Raw genomic sequence first — 16028 nt, 5'->3', positions numbered from 1 at the left:
CTATGCGTAATTTTGTGTATTTAGCCTACTGTTTCCGTCGTTTTTTGGTTTCGTTCTATCAACGTTATAATATTCCTCAAATTATATATTCACGGAGCATTCTTGTCAATTCTTTTCGCCAGGTCTTCTCGAAAGCTCGGATCCAATTCAGCATGGACGGGCAACATTACGGAGGCCGAACGGTGACCTACAACTACATGCCAGACACAGTCCTCGAAAATGCGAGAAATGTCACGATACATTTACATCACCATATCGCCCGATTCATCAAGATTCAGTTCCACTTCGCCAATCAGTGGATTATGCTCAGCGAAATGGATTTTGAGTCAGGTGAGTTAGGCCAGTCTCAGACTCGTGAACGTGGAATTCAATTTGTAGGAGCTTATCAAAGTCGTCTAAGAAATGTGCTATACCTTTAGGAATAATGATTGAAAAGACGTTATGTTGAAATTCTGGGTTTAAAAATTTCCCAGTTATTTCCCAGAGCAATTTCTGGAACCCCGTACTGAATGGTTTCTAGTTTCGTTAAATGGGTCTCAAGATAGTCCATAAGGAATCTCATTCCCTAGCTTGTGGTGACCCTGATTAGGGGTCGAAAAGGGGTCGTTTCTGGAGCGTCGCGACGTCAGCCGACGGGACGTCTCAATAGTGAGATATCTCGAGCTGACGTCACAGGACTCCAGGGGGGGACTGTTGTGTCGGACAGCGGTCGCCCGTGGTCTCTCTATAGAGAGAGATCTCGTGCAGACCACCGACGCAACACAACAGTGGGGGCTCTTGGGGGGGCAGTCGGTGACCCTCCCAAAAATGAAGAAGTCAATGAAGAAGACAAAATCTATCCTTGACGATCTTTCAAATGTATTCCTTTGTTTGGAGTTGAACAATCCTATTCCGATGGACAAGAGCCCGACAAGACTGAAATAGGACAGCTAAAAGGGAAGAGACTCGGAAAGGAATATCCGGTGCTGAAAAGCGAGCCGGAGTCGTTCGTCTGATTTTTGCGGTTCGTCAATGACGTACGAGTGCAGACCGGAGCCCTGAGCACTTGCACAAGACGACCACGTTGCGAAGACTGGCTTTCCTCGAGCGTCGGAGCAAGTGGCCCAGCTCCCTACGCTCGGGTCGGCCGGCGGCGCGCATGCGCATTTCCCAGCGGACATCAGCATTTTTCCTGAAGTCGGTGCTCCTCCTGACGTTGCCAATTTCCCCCTGAAATGATGAATTTTCTGGGAAAATTGGGCGTCTCCTCACAAGCTGGGGACTAATGGTCTCTCATGAATAGATTCACCTGCGTTTAAGGAAGGAGCAAAATGAACCCCCATAGAATTAGATGATTTCATCTATTTCTTCTAGAAAAATCATATTGGTTGACATTAAATTCAATTTTTGAACAGTGTCGTTTGCATTATATTCATGAGGTTGAAGACTAAATTTTTTTAAAGTTCCTTCATAGAAAGAAAACTTTATCCTATGTAGCGGTACGGCCGGGTACGCTTTCCCTCATTGGCCGTATTTTAGGTTCATATAATTATAGTTTTGACTCTGGTAACCGAACTCTTTCTACAGTTTGATTCAGTTTGAAAGTTTAATAACGAGAACCCAAGCACAGTTGTATGAGCCGTACAATACGGCCGGTATACCGTGCTGTGGTAACCATTTTTTTTTTCTCACGATCAGTGTTGATGGAAAATGTATTTTTGTAAACTACGCAATGCTTATTTCAAAGATTAATAGAGTGAATAATATTTCACACGTCAATTTCAGAGGTCTTGTCCGGAAATACCACTAGCGAGTCTCTACTGCAACTTGGAGAGGAGGAAATTCTTATCAACTCGGGGAACATGCTTGATCCTCCGTGGGACTCTCTAGAACCAAGTAAGTATTTAAAAAAAATTCAAATTTAAATTTAAAAAATAAAATTCAAATTAAGATTGAAATCTTATTTTATTTCATGTTTTATTTTTATTATATGCGGCCTTAGTCCCGATTTAAGTTGTTTTTTTTTTTTTTTTTCAGTTTTTCGGGCCGATTAAGTTGTTTCTTCCATCGTAAGGATGTACGTAAATATAAAATGAACTATGCAAAACGATTATCCGGGTATCAGAACTTGGCTGTTTTGAAAACGCCTTCAATCGCGGCGTGATACGCATTCCGGAGAGTTCAAATAGTTGTATCATTGCGCCTTAGAAATGCGACGGAAGATTACAATTGAAATAGCCTCTATGCACTCGGCCTTGTCGATTCCTTTGACATTTTAGCAGTCGTGAATGCATAGCTAAAATTCGCTCCAGCTAGAATTGTATCTAGCAAATGGGTGGTTTTTATACGAGGATTTAAAATAAACAGGTGGTACGGAATAAAACAAAAGAATATGAACTATGCAAAACGATTATCCGGATATCTGAACTTGGCTGTTTTGAAAACGCCTTCAAATGCGGAGTGATACCTCACGCATTCCGGAGAGTTCAAATAGTTGTATCATTGCGCCGTAAGAATTTGACGGAAGATTAAAATGGAAATAGCCTCCATGCACGCTGGGCTTGTCGATTTCCGTTGACATTTTTGGAGTCATGAATGCATAGCTTAAGGGCGCTTCAGCTAGAATTGGCAAATGGGTAATTTTTATAGGAGGATTATAAATAAACAACGTAAGCGATTCAAGTATATGTAATCGTTGTATCATTAAACATAAACCTTCCACATTTTTGCCCATATTTTTCTGGCATTTTGGCTAGTAAACAGTATTTTACAATGTTTCTTTTGACCTTACTCCGAAAGAAGACAACTTGTATTTGAGGAATGCAAACTTACAATTATTATAAATTTCCCATAATTTGCAGTTTCCATGAGACTATGACAGTTATTGACAAAGGCGGTTCTACGGGGGTGCCAGTGGGTGCTGGGCACCCCCAAGCAAAAATTAAGTACGGTTATCAGAACTGTGAAATTACTGATTTTAAAGATTCTGTATTCGCTCACACTGAGAAAAAAAACCCAGCAATTAATTGAAAATTTTGTAAACAGAATTAATATTGATAGTCGTGTTTTACAAAGATTCTACTGTTTTTTATGGCATGATTGTAGTTTTGATGGATTGTTTTGCTAAAAATTTTCTACGTTGAATTTATAGGTATTTAAGTAGGAAGGAAGGAGAGAAAAAGAGAAAGGAGGGTAGGAAAGGGATAAAACTTGAGGGCCGAAACTTAGGCCTCCCCTGAGCAACCGTCCCCTTCGGGGCCGGTCTCCGACATTTTCCACCTCTGGGTACCCCCAAGCATGAAGGTCTGGAACCGCCTATGGTTATTGAATAATTTTAATGTTACAATTTTCAGTCACTGCCTCAAAGGAAGGGGATGGGACCGTCGAAGCTGTAATTGGTGTTTTGACAGCGATTGTCCTTCTACTGGTCGGAGTCTTCGTGTTTGTCCTGGTCCTCAGCAGAAGACACAAACTTCAAGGTTCGCCAACCACCATCTTGAAAAATCCTTTTGGAGTTAATATCAACATGAAGGTAAGATAGTTCGCTAATAAACATTTGCACAAGCCAAATGCTATTTTTTTTCTCTTTACAGTGAATTCCGAGATTGGGACTGAGTTTCTGTGCCTAACTTTTTTACCCCTCTGCTACTCCCCAATCCCTTGAATTTGTCTTCCCTTTCTCAAACCGACTCAGACTTTATTCCTGGAATTGTTTTCTGTTTAATCTTTTTTTTACTCCTATTATTATTCTTACAATATGGGTAAAGTTACTAATGCATGGTCAGTGAAATGATTTTTCTTTCGCCCATTTTCTCTTGTTTATCCAACTAAATAGAACCCTGAATTCTTGGTAATTTTACCCTTTTCTTAGTAAATACACCGAGATTTTTTTTTAGTGAACTATATCTCATGTTTTGATGTTGAATGTTGCCAGGATCTTCTGATCAACCTATCGCCGCTGAACAACGCGACGACGATCCACCTGAACAACCTGGCGACCTCGACGAGCCCGGACGGTCAAACGGACCTGGAGGACGACTCGCCGAAACCACCCTCGTACACGGACAAGCAGGACTACGCCCTGATCACGAACCACCTGGACCACGACCACAGCTTCAGCGTCGTCGAGAAGGAGGGCCCGGGGAGCGGGAGCGGCTACGACACGGACGCCACCGCCCCGGCGCCCACCCCGCAGCGCCCGGCCCGGACCTACTCCAAGAGCAAGCTCGTCAACGAGTACGCTGTGCCGCATCAGCCCCTCGACGCCGGCTCCGTCAAGGGCTCGCAGGCTGATCTCAGTCTCGTCTCCGGTCTGGTTAAGCCGGAGTACGCGCCGCTCAGGCCGCAGCATTTTGTGTCTACTGGTCAGTGCCCGATTTTTTAATCAATGGGAAAAACAATGGAAATGTTGCATGTGTGAGGAATTTGCAATTTGACTATTGATTCTTATGTAAAAGTTCAACACGATGTTGCCACTGGTTTTCTCTGAAATCAACTCCCAAGCTCAAAAAAAGCTCTCAAGTTGCAGCCAAAATGGAGGGGATATCCTACGCTATCCTGAGAGTCCACCTCTACATCAAGACGAACTCTCCATGCAAAGATTAGGAGCAAATACATTGACAGGGCTGCCACAATATTTGGGGACTTTAAAACTGAAAGCACGGCAACCCTGCTAATGTATTTGCTCCCTATCTTTGCATGGAGAGTTTGTCTTGATGTAGAGGTGGACTCTCAGGATAGCGTGGGATATCCCCTCCGTTTTGGCCTCAACTTGAGAGCTTTTTTTCAGCTTGGGAGTTGATTTCAGAGAAAACCAGTGGCACCATCGTGCTCCTCGTACCCTTCTACGTAAGAATCTTTGTCAGCTTGCAAATTCCTCACACATGCAACATCTCCATGGGACGTATTTGTACCGAACGAAACCAGAGACAGGTGGGAGGAAGGGGTGTGCTCGTTAGTGTTGAGTTCCGCAAGAATGAATGGTTATTATATAGCGCCAGTGACGTTAGCGGCGACAGATTCATGATCGGGATCGACACCCGGAGTCTTTAACTCATGAGCCCTGCCCACAACACTCTTGTCACATGCCCATGGTTCATGAGTGCCGCACTCAGGTGGCACATAGTTCCGTATGGTAAATAGGAAAATCCTGATTTTCCACTTCTTCAACGGGAATTGTTTTTAATGCAGCGTTCTAGAGCACACCTCATTCACCCCATCTTTCTCACTCGTCTGCAGTTCCATTTGGCAGAAATACTTCCAGTTCTGGCCAATTTCCGCGAGAGGATTTGGTTAAGTTTTTGACTTACCGCCAACCTCCGTTGCAACGAAATTTTAAAAGTATCCAAACTTTTGAATCCTTTTTTAAGTTAAGGTCGTTTTGATGGCGAGGGCCCATAATTGAATTATGTTTGAAGTACATTCTTAGTCGGGTGTTAAAGTCTCCAAACTTTCAAATTCCTTTTAAAAGTTAAGGCCTGTTAGATGGCGAAAATGATAATGTTCAAAGTTAATACTTTATTGAATTATGTTTGGAATACTTCCTATTTTCTTAGTCGGGCGTTAAAGTCTCCAAACTTTTGATGTCCTCTCAAAAGTCAAGGTTTACTAAATGGCAGAAAATTGTGTTTAACATTGACCCTGAGTTAAATTATGTTTGTTATACATCCTATTTTCTTAGTCAGGCGTTGGTGTCTCCAAACTTTCAAATTTATTTTTGTAATACAAATTATTTGCATCCAGCTTTACGAGAGGTCAATGCCCAATATGTGTATCCGTCGACTTTTCTTATCGTGCCACTTGCATAAAATTATAAATGCATCTAAGGATTGCAACGTGAATTTTAAGCTTGTGATATCTGTGTGACACCTGCATGTCCTTGCCGATGTATAATCACTCTATCGTTCTGTGTTTTTCAGACAATAATTTGCAAGATTTAGAAGAGTCAAAAGACGGTGTAGACAATAATCGTTCAAAACATTCCACTCACAGCTTGCAAACCACTTTGCATGCTGCTCCGCGGATTCCAATCGCACCGCATCCCGGCTCTGAACCAATCACACGGAAGCGATATCATACGTCACCGCGAGAAAAACATAGAGTAAGTTCTGAGGAGTATAGCTTGAAGAACTTCCTAGAAAATTTCCATTTTGTAGCGTTCGTTATCTTACATCCACCTTTGTACAAAAAATAAAAATTGGGATTCTTCTCGGCGACTGCAAAATTAAATTACGTAAAAATGTACCCCAAAAATTGTGTGGTGACAGCAGGGCCGGATTTAGAGGATGGCCACATGGGCCGCGGCCCATGGCGGCAAATTTAGGGGGCGGCAAATGATGTAATTTTTTTCAAATATAAGGTATCAAGAAAAAAATCTGATTTAGAAAAAAAAAGAGCCATGCACATAATTCGCCCGTTTTTGGGCCCTCGAAATTGGGGTCGGTGTGAGGTTTTTTTTCATCTATAGGGTGACCCTTTACACATAATAAAATTTCAGATTGAGTATACGCACCGTTTTTGAGATATGGGGGGGCAAAGTCCCCGATTTTTACTCATATTTGCAGGTATTTTATAGTCGAACTTCGGCTGCTACAAGGTACCGGATGTAGATATTGAAGCGCGGTTTGCGGTGATTTGTCAAGCTATTTCTGGATTATTTTTTCACATCTTTTACAAACCCGCAAATGGTTTTTCGGGGGGGGGGGGGGGGGAGCTTTATTCATATTATCATGACCGTTCGTATACGTCTTACTGGCATTAATTGCTTCGTTCTCGACTCCTCTCCACGCCGTAATCATGATGGTATTTTCTGTTAGGAATCTTTCTTCTTCTTTATATTTGACCAATTCTAATGTTGTCTCCCCCTTTCTCCCTTTTTAACCTCCCCCCCCCCCCAATTCTAAACACTCCCTCTCAAGTGTATATTCCTGTGCGGCAGATATGAAGGTGTTATTTGTGGGGAATTATTTTTCTGTCTTTATGGTTCATAAACTTTGACCCCACCTATTTCCTCCTTCCCCCCTTTACCCCTGTTTCACCCCCCCCCCAATTTCCACCGTACCTTACTCGAAGTTGTCTGCTCCCTCCGCAGCAGAAATGAGGATGTTTCCAGCGAAGAATTTTTTACTTTTTTAAACTCAATACAAGGGAGACACCCCCCACCCTTTTTTCTCTTTCCCATCCCCCCTCACTAGTTCATATTTCCTACCTTATTCCCTCTTTCCACTGCCCCCCCCCCTCTTTTCTCTTTTTTACATGCTTGAATACTTTTTTTTGTGAGAGTATAATAGTTATCGGATAGTGTAATAGTTACCGGAAACATCCTCATTTCTGCTGCAGAGGGAGCAGACAACTTCGAGTAAGGTACGGTGGAAATGGGGGGGGGGGTGAAACAGGGGTAAAGGGGGGAAGGAGGAAATAGGTGGGGTCAAAGTTTATCAACCATAAAGACAGAAAATAATTCCCCACAAATAACACCTTCATATCTGCCGCACAGGAATATACACTTGAGAGGGAGTGTTTAGAATTGGGGGGGGGGGGGGTTTAAAAAGGGAAAAAGGGAGAGACAACATTAGAATTGGTCAAATATAAAGAAGAAGAAAGATTCCTAACAGAAAATACCATCATGATTACGGCGTGGAGAGGAGTCGAGAACGAAGCAATTATGGTTCAAATTTAATGATAAAGATAAGCACAAAAAACGCTTCAAAATTTTTTTTCATCCCTTCTGAAAAATTCTGTAGGGGTAGGAAAAGTGGTAGAACTGTCATACCACCGCACACTGACGTTCCAGGTTTGTCATTGTGCGGTGGTATAACTGTCATACCACTTTGCTGACCACATTGGATTTTAGTACATAGAGTACATTTGTATGTATGTATGATTTCAACTTTCTAATTTTAGTAATATCGATTATCACATATATCATTTTTGGGTCAGGTTTAGGAGGGGGGGGGGGGGTTCCAGCGAGTGGAGAACGGCAGTCAAGATGAAAATAAATATAAATAAAAAAAAATCAAAATTGAAATTTCAAACATAAGCAAAATTTTTTTTTAAATGAATATGAAAAAGGTCAAAATCCAAAAACTTTGTGACTACACAGAATTAGGGTGGAAGGAATGGGGGAAAAGAAGAAAAAGAAAAAGGGGTGTATATTTGAAGTTCCAGGGGAAACTTATTTTTTTGTGGGAGGGGGGGGGGGCAGGAAAAAACTAAAGAATATTTGTGGTCAATAAAGAGTGGCATGTGAGGTATCATTTTCTGGGTCATTTTGGTAGTAGATTTAATGTATGAAGTCAGAACAGCCACCCCCCCCCCCTCCACAGTCAAAGATACTGCCCCGAATTCAATATATCTGACTTTGAAAGGCAGGAGGGTGCATTTTGTAAATTTTTACGTGATTAGGCAAGTGAGATATCAATTCTTATGAAATTTTGGTCCAAAATTCCATATAAGGATTCAGAATTTCATATAAGAAGTCATAATAGCCCCCCGGTCAACGAAAAAGCCCCAAATCAAAGATGGCGACTAAATTTGAAAGGCAGAAGGGTGCATTTTTTTTAAAAATTTTACGTTATTGGGCAAGTGAGGTATCAATTCTGATGTAAATTTGGTCGTCGATTTCAAATGTGAAGTCATAAAAGCCCTCCAATCCACAACAGTGCCCCAAATCCAAGATGGCGGCCGAATTTGAAAGACAGCAAGGTGTATTTTTTAAATTTTTACTTGATCAGACACCTGAAATATCAATTCTGATGTACCTTTTTTCGTAAATTTTATATGTAGTCATAAATGCCTCCTGGTCGAAGGGGGTACCCTAAATCCAAGATGGCGGCCAAATCTAAAAGGCAGGAGGGTGCATTTTTTGAAATTATAAGTGATTAGGCAAGTTAGGTATCAATTCCAATGTCACTTTGGTCACCCACATTATATATAAAGTCATAACACCCCCACCAACCAACCCCCCCCCCCCCCCGGTCAAAGAGGGTGTCCCAAAAGCCAAGATGGCGGTCAAATTTGAAAGGCAGGAGGGTGTATTTTTTAAATTCTTACGTGATCAGGCATCTGATATCAATATCAGATATCAATTCTGATAAGATTTTTGTTGTGAATTTCATATATGAAGTCATAAAGGCCTCCTTTTCAAAGGGGGTACCCTAAATCCAAGATGGCTGCCAATTTTGAAAGGTAGGAGGGAGCATTTTTTGGATTTTATGTGATTAGACAAGTTAGATTTCAATTCTTATATCACTTTAGTCGCACATTTCAAGCATGCAGTCATAAAAAAACCCCGGTCAAAGAGGGTGCCCCAAATCCAAGATGGCGACTGAATTTGAGAGGTAGTAGCTTCACCCTTCACCCGAGAAATACGCTTAGGACAAGGAAATGTCGGTTCTCGAGTGACATTGGGATCAAAACTTGAAACGGGGAGAAAGATTTCCTCGAGAATGCACAGAAAATTGAGTTATCCACAAAATGCTGTGTGTGCGGTGGTATAACTGTCATACCACTTTATTTCAGCTCAGAAAATCGACCAAAATGAAAAATCAAGTAAAAACTGCAATGCACCTAGTAAATTACGGCTAGTTAGATTAGAGAATCACATTTATCTAAAAAATAACACCTATTTTTCACACACGACTCGAAGAAAAACAATGCGGATCCGACATAACCTAAAATACCGGGTTTTCATGACATACAATACGCTGTAGCCATGTCATTTTGTAAAAATGAATGGTCATACCATTTAGCAATGATAACCAGAGGTATATTGGACCCAATGATTCAGTAGTTGAGTCCGCTCATCACATTGGCAGCGCTGTAAAAATTAAAAACCGAAGTGGTATGACATGTATACCACCGTTAATGCCAGTAAGACGTATACGAACGGTCATGATAGTATGAATAAAGCTCCCCCCCCCCCGAAAAACCATTTGCGGGTTTGTAAAAGATGTGAAAAAATAATCCAGAAATAGCTTGACAAATCACCGCAAACCGCGCTTCAATATCTACATCCGGTACCTTGTAGCAGCCGAAGTTCGACTATAAAATACCTGCAAATATGAGTAAAAATCGGGGACTTTGCCCCCCCCCCCATATTTCAAAAACGGTGCGTATACTCAATCTGAAATTTTATTATGTGTAAAGGGTCACCCTATAGATGAAAAAATACCTCACACCGACCCCAATTTCGAGGGCCCGAAAACGGGCGAATTTTAGCCCTTTTTGTGCAAGGCTCTTTCAAACGAGAAAAGGCGACAAAATCTCTCATCTCTTGAGAGTTAAAGTATAGGAATTTCTAATTTTTTTCGTCTTTCGGTGATACAAAAGACAGCGCCTTTCATTAGTCTAGTCGAGAGAGAAACTAAACACGCAATTTGGCCTGGAGCGGCGCGGCGCAGAGAGCAACGATGACGAGGCCTTGAGATGGAAAGGAGAAGCCCTCGGCGTGCAGCCGGTCGGCTTGAAACACATATTAGCGCCTACAAGACTCCATGAATACTTCACGCATTGCGTCAAACGTAGTGCGGTCAGTGACGGTCGGCGTGAAACGCATAGCGCCTACAAGACTGCATGAATACTTCACGCATTGCGTCGAACACAGTGCGGTTGGCGCAGTGGAGGAAATTAAAATCATTATACCACATTCATGTTTATTCCTTCATAATTTTTTCGTCCTTTTCTTATAAATGAGAGGCTTCGTCCACACAGAGATAGGTTTACGGAACTTAATTTTTGCGCAAAGTTCCGTGAAATTCCGTTTCAAAACGAATGAGAATGATGGGCGGCAAAATACAGGCGGCCCATGGGCAAGTCGATAAATCCGGCCCTGGGTGACAGAGTAATCGAATCCAGGCAGATACACCCCATGCGCGAAAATGTGATGACAGTTGGCAATGTCGGTGATTTGATCGCCCGTCTCTGGCGATCTAATCGTCGATCATTGACGATCGATCGCCCATTTTTACTGGTGTCAAATTCTTGTCAATTCTCTCTTCGAGGGCAAATCTAATTGTTAGTGAATAAGGCGAATGATTATAATGCTTTAGACATTTCTAATTTTCTCAATGTGACTTTCGCGTCATTTTACCCTACAAGTGTACGTAATTAGCTGTATATTTTGCGTTCAATAGATTGAAGATTATTCCTTAAATGAGCGGTTCTCATTTGTATTTAACATAAAATTACGAGGGTCAACCACTTTATAAATGAACATATGTCCATAGGCGGATCCAGACACTTCAAACGACAATGGTGGAAGGGAGGTCCGGAGGAGTGGGGCTTTTTCCAGAAAATTTTCGAAATTTTAAAGCATTTAACATTCAGTTTGAGTCAATTTCGTCATGAATAATTACTACATATGAGCGTCCTTCCTTCTTCTTTCCTCTGTTCCTTAATGCTAAATGGCCCCCTGCATTGCCTACTTCACCTTCATCCGAAAACTTTCATTTGACTCGACTTCAACAAGTAGTCCAAACTAGACTGAGAATTGGTCACACAAATTTTTCCCATAGCTATTTGATGATCCAATCAAACCGTCCTGCTTGCACTTCTTGTCCAAATTCCCCCTTAACGGTAGATCACGTTCTTATAAGTTGCCCACTTTATAAAGATATCCGAAAACGTTTTTTTCCCTACCCCTTACCCTCTCTTAAAAATTTACTTCTGAATACTCATCCTGTGAAACTTTTTGAATTTATGCGCTCCACTAATCTTAAAATTTAACCTTTCCCCTCAACCCTTTTGTATTTTTACTGATATTTCCATGTAAATTTATTACTGTTACTGCCCTCTTTAGAGGTGTAAATGGCCTTAGATGCTAAAGCACCGCTTTAAAATAAAATTATTTTACTACTACTACTACCTTCTTTCTTTCTTCCCTTTTTTCGGGCGAACGGGGATGGAGGCCCCCTGTGCATCACAAATTATTAGATAAATCAAAACAGAAAATCTCCATAAAAAATTATAAAATTGCAAGTTAAATTGTAGGAGCCACATACGTGTACAAATGAAAATGTGTACAAGAATGTGCTCTCATATCTCTTTGTCTCACTTATCTTACAGATGTCAGTGCCTTCTGTGTCGTGGAATATAGCTCCTGCGATGGGACAGGTCTACAAATGCAGACAGGGTGACTTGGTGCCTATTCCGAGGTATTGTTTGAAAGTATCTCATCGCCTGGGTCATTGCCATTTGGGAGAGGTAAATATATACTCAACGTTCCAGTTGATTTCAATCCATCCGAAAAAAAACGTGTTCCCTTAAAATCACTCATAGTATATTTTTCTTATTAAGATTAAAGCAAGCTTATTTCCAGTTCAGATCTCTTAAAAGCACATATTGACTCCTCGTTCTAGATATCGACGGTCTAAGTGGGCAATCACATATAACTCGGTTTGCGACGTCGCAGACTTCCTGTCATACTTTATTTTTTAAACGGAAAACTACTCAACGGCGATTCTTTGAAACTGCCGTGATTTTTCTTCTCCGTGCGAAGAAAATTCCGCAAAAACTTCAAGGAATGATGTCAATTTGTTCTCATTTAAAAAAATAACATAGAGGCGGAGATTTTTAGACACCGCAAATGAGATTTGTGATTGCGGACTTACGCCGTCGCGATACGTTGCCTCTATTGTACGTCAGTCTGACAGGTTCTTTCCCGTAAAAGCAACTTAGGTATTATTTGTGAAAGCAAGAAGTAAGCTGAGTTCATATAAACAGAATTAAATTTAAACAGCTTGAAAAATGTTTTGCAAATAGATTGAAAAAAGTTTTTTTTTTACTTTTTCATTTTATTTATTTATTTATTTATTTATTTATTTGCGATCATGTGCATTTTATTACGCATCAAGATTGAAACTCTAACAACCACAATGTCAGCATAGAAACCACGAATCATGTGGCCAATTTTGAGAAAGCTACATTAAATACTGTGTGCTTTGCGGATAAATTTGAGAAGTTGTCGGGCTGACTCTTGAATGCAACTATCCTAGCTCATCGACTGTTCAAGTTGCATACGCAGAAAATTGAAGGAGCGCTAACTTTTTGTCGTTCTTGCGTTAGAAGCTATGATCTCACAGGTTGCGCTACCCCTAAACAACACTGAGTCACACCTCACTCATCATACAAACTGTAAAAGTCCGTAATATGTATAAAGTTTTGAATGATTTTGAATGAAAGAAAAGTTTTCAGGCTGACTTCTGAATGCAACTATCCCAGCTCATTAACTGCTCAAGTTGCATACTCGGAAAATTGAAGGAGCGCTAGCTTTGTTTTCGTTCTTGCGTTAGAATTTATGATCCCATGGTTTGTGCTACCCCTAAACAACATTGAGTCACACCTCACTCATCATACAAACTGTAAAAGCCCATTAATGTAAAGTTTTGAATGATTTCAGGTTATTATTTGCGACACGGACGAAATCGATCTGAACGTGGACAAAGTTGCAGTGCGAACGTGTCGGGGGGACAGCGTGAGGGAGCTCCGCTTCCTGTCTAGTCTCATAGACCCGCATATCGTCAGAATCCTGGGCGTTTGTACTGCTGAGCAACCTCCCTGGACCGTAATGGAGTACCCGAACGAGATGGGGGATTTGGCGCAACTTCTCAGAACCACTGACAATCTATCGTGAGTCCATATTTCATTCACTGGAGAAAAAGTCGCTTGGATCTAGAGTCCAGACTCTTGAAAACATTGACAAGATAAAATACTCTTGGGTCCATCGGATTTTTGCTTAAATCGAGCGCCAAGCCTCTTGATGTAAGCGGATTTCCTTCTGATTCAAGCAAAAATCTGATTGAATCAAAAGTATTTTTTCTTGTCCATGTTTTCAAGAGTTTGGACTGTAGTCTAGATCCAAGCGACTTTTTTTCCAGTGTTAGAAAGGAAAAAATGTAAATGTACTGTGTAACCAGGGCTAAAATATCACACAAAATTAAACCCTCTTCCCGAAAAAGGACCTTGGTCCACTGAAAACTCAAAATTGAGTTAGGACTCATATTGAAATATCGCGGAGCACATTTTATTGCCAAATTTGGCTGGCTGAGTTGTTTAGAACATAGTAATTTATTAAAAAATCGAGCTACAAGCCAAAATAATTAATCAGTTTATTCTGGCTTGTGGCTCGATTTTTTAATCAATCACCAATATCAAGGAGTGTTCTATGAAAATTTTGAGGGGGATTTCTTTCAGGGTACAAAATTGTTGGACTGTGACAAAATTTACGCTCTTTATTGTCTGTAAACGAGGCGCATATTGCTCGCAACTTTTTATTTAGGATTAATATTTTATCAAAAAGTTTTTGCCAAAAGCTCCTAATTCAAATTCCAATCCTAAGCGACAAAAAATTCTAATGCCTCTGTCAATTAAAATCTCTTTCCCTGTAGACAATCACAACTTAAAAATTTGCAAATTTTTAGATTGATTGATTTCATCTGTAAACCGAGTAAGTTGGACATGCGGGTGCTGTCGGTTCCTAGCCTGAGGAAATTCATTCAGGAACTCTGATAGAATATCTGGTCAAATTTAGTCTGCACTACATTACCTATGAAAAAGACAAACCAAATAATAATTTAAAAAAAGTAATTGCTAAATTACATTTCATCAACTTGGATAGCTAAATTTTAACTTAAATTTTATGATTTTTGAACTAAATTATTATTGTCCTAACAGGTGTAGCATAATGACATACATGGCGTCACAAATAGCGTCGGGTATGCGATATTTAGAATCTAAGAATGTAGTTCATAAGGATTTAGCCGCCAGGTAAGCCAACTTTGCAACTCATGCATGTATTCACTAATCTGTAATATTCTATGTTGGATAAAAAATTAAAAGGAAGTTAATGAAATTTTAGAGATTGCTCTAGTTCCTTCTTTGCCAATCGTTTGTGTTAAATAACCAAAAAAAAAGAGCAACGATAAAAGTGCCGAAAATAGAGTGATGGAATCCAAATTATTGGTGTTTCCTGAATTTTCTTAGGCTGATGTAAAGAGAAGAATACCTGTCATAACTTCAAAATAGACTGATGACAATTATAATTAAAAACGAAAAATACTCATTTAAAGACTGGAAGAAGATATGTGCCCTCGTGGTCAAATCAACACAAGCTTTAAATTTTCACCCTTCTCGCCAGTTATTTCATTTTAATTTTTGTTCCTTTTTTCAGGAACTGTCTGGTGAGCCGAGGGTACCAAGTAAAAGTAGGTGACTTAGCAATGTGCAATACAATATATAAAACGGATTATGTAGAAGTTGGGATCCGACCACCAGCTCCTATACGATGGTTACCTTGGGAGAGCGTGCTTCTGGTGGGTAAAATGAAAATATTCAACCGAATCCAACTTAATGAATGATGTATAGGTGGCACAAATAGAATATAATTTGCCAGCGCCTCATCAAAAGTTCACATAGAAAACCTACTGTCAGTTAAAAAATATCCTGGCTTAAAATTTCTTCACTATACTTATGAGTGTGAAGTTGCTATTTTTGAAGAAGCGGGTTACTTTGATCCTGCGAAAAATCGTTTTTCATAACCCGCCATACAGGTTTCTAGCAATCATCATTTTCAAATTTTGAAGATTTGACTGGAATGATTTGCCCTTTTTCTAAGTTTCACAAAAACCGACAGGAGCCGAGATAGAATTTTAGGCCACGGCTGCCATATTGGGTTTACAAATTTTGGAAATTTGACAAGAAATTTGAGTTTTCCGTCGAAAAATGCCCCGTGATACCAAGTTTCACCGAACTCGAACGAACAGAAACTGAGATAGCATATTAGACCACATCCGCCATCTTGGAATTGAAAATTTTCAAAAATTGACTAAAAATTCGAGTTTCCCGTCGAAAAATACCATCAGACACCGAGTTTCAGAAACATCCATCGAACAGGAGCCAACATAGCATTTTAGGTCACGTCCGCCATCTTGGATTTGAGAATTTTTAAAACTTGACTAAAAATTCGAGTTTCCCGTTGAAAAATACCATATCGCTGCGTTTTACAAGACTCGAACAAACAGAAACCGAGATAGCATTTTAGCCCACGTCCGCCA

The 16028-nt window shown here is 40.3% G+C and overlaps 1 protein-coding gene across 4 annotated transcripts in view; it reads left to right on the top strand.

Annotated features, from left to right (window-relative positions):
- LOC109029975 (discoidin domain-containing receptor 2) overlaps nt 1–16028 on the top strand; it is a 259641-nt gene that overhangs the window by 237996 nt on the left and 5617 nt on the right. For all 4 annotated transcript variants that reach the window (XM_072298024.1, XM_072298023.1, XM_072298022.1 and 1 more), the window contains 9 exons: nt 123–330; nt 1765–1875; nt 3333–3511; nt 3914–4343; nt 5898–6079; nt 12043–12180; nt 13376–13605; nt 14650–14742; nt 15146–15287. In XM_072298024.1, the coding sequence (XP_072154125.1) occupies nt 123–330; nt 1765–1875; nt 3333–3511; nt 3914–4343; nt 5898–6079; nt 12043–12180; nt 13376–13605; nt 14650–14742; nt 15146–15287 (1713 nt within the window). The remainder of the gene's footprint in view (nt 1–122; nt 331–1764; nt 1876–3332; nt 3512–3913; nt 4344–5897; nt 6080–12042; nt 12181–13375; nt 13606–14649; nt 14743–15145; nt 15288–16028) is intronic.

Source organism: Bemisia tabaci, chromosome 3 (genome assembly GCF_918797505.1).
Source record: "Bemisia tabaci chromosome 3, PGI_BMITA_v3".
Lineage (NCBI taxonomy): Eukaryota > Metazoa > Arthropoda > Insecta > Hemiptera > Aleyrodidae > Bemisia > Bemisia tabaci.
This window is presented reverse-complemented; position numbering and strand designations above follow the sequence as displayed.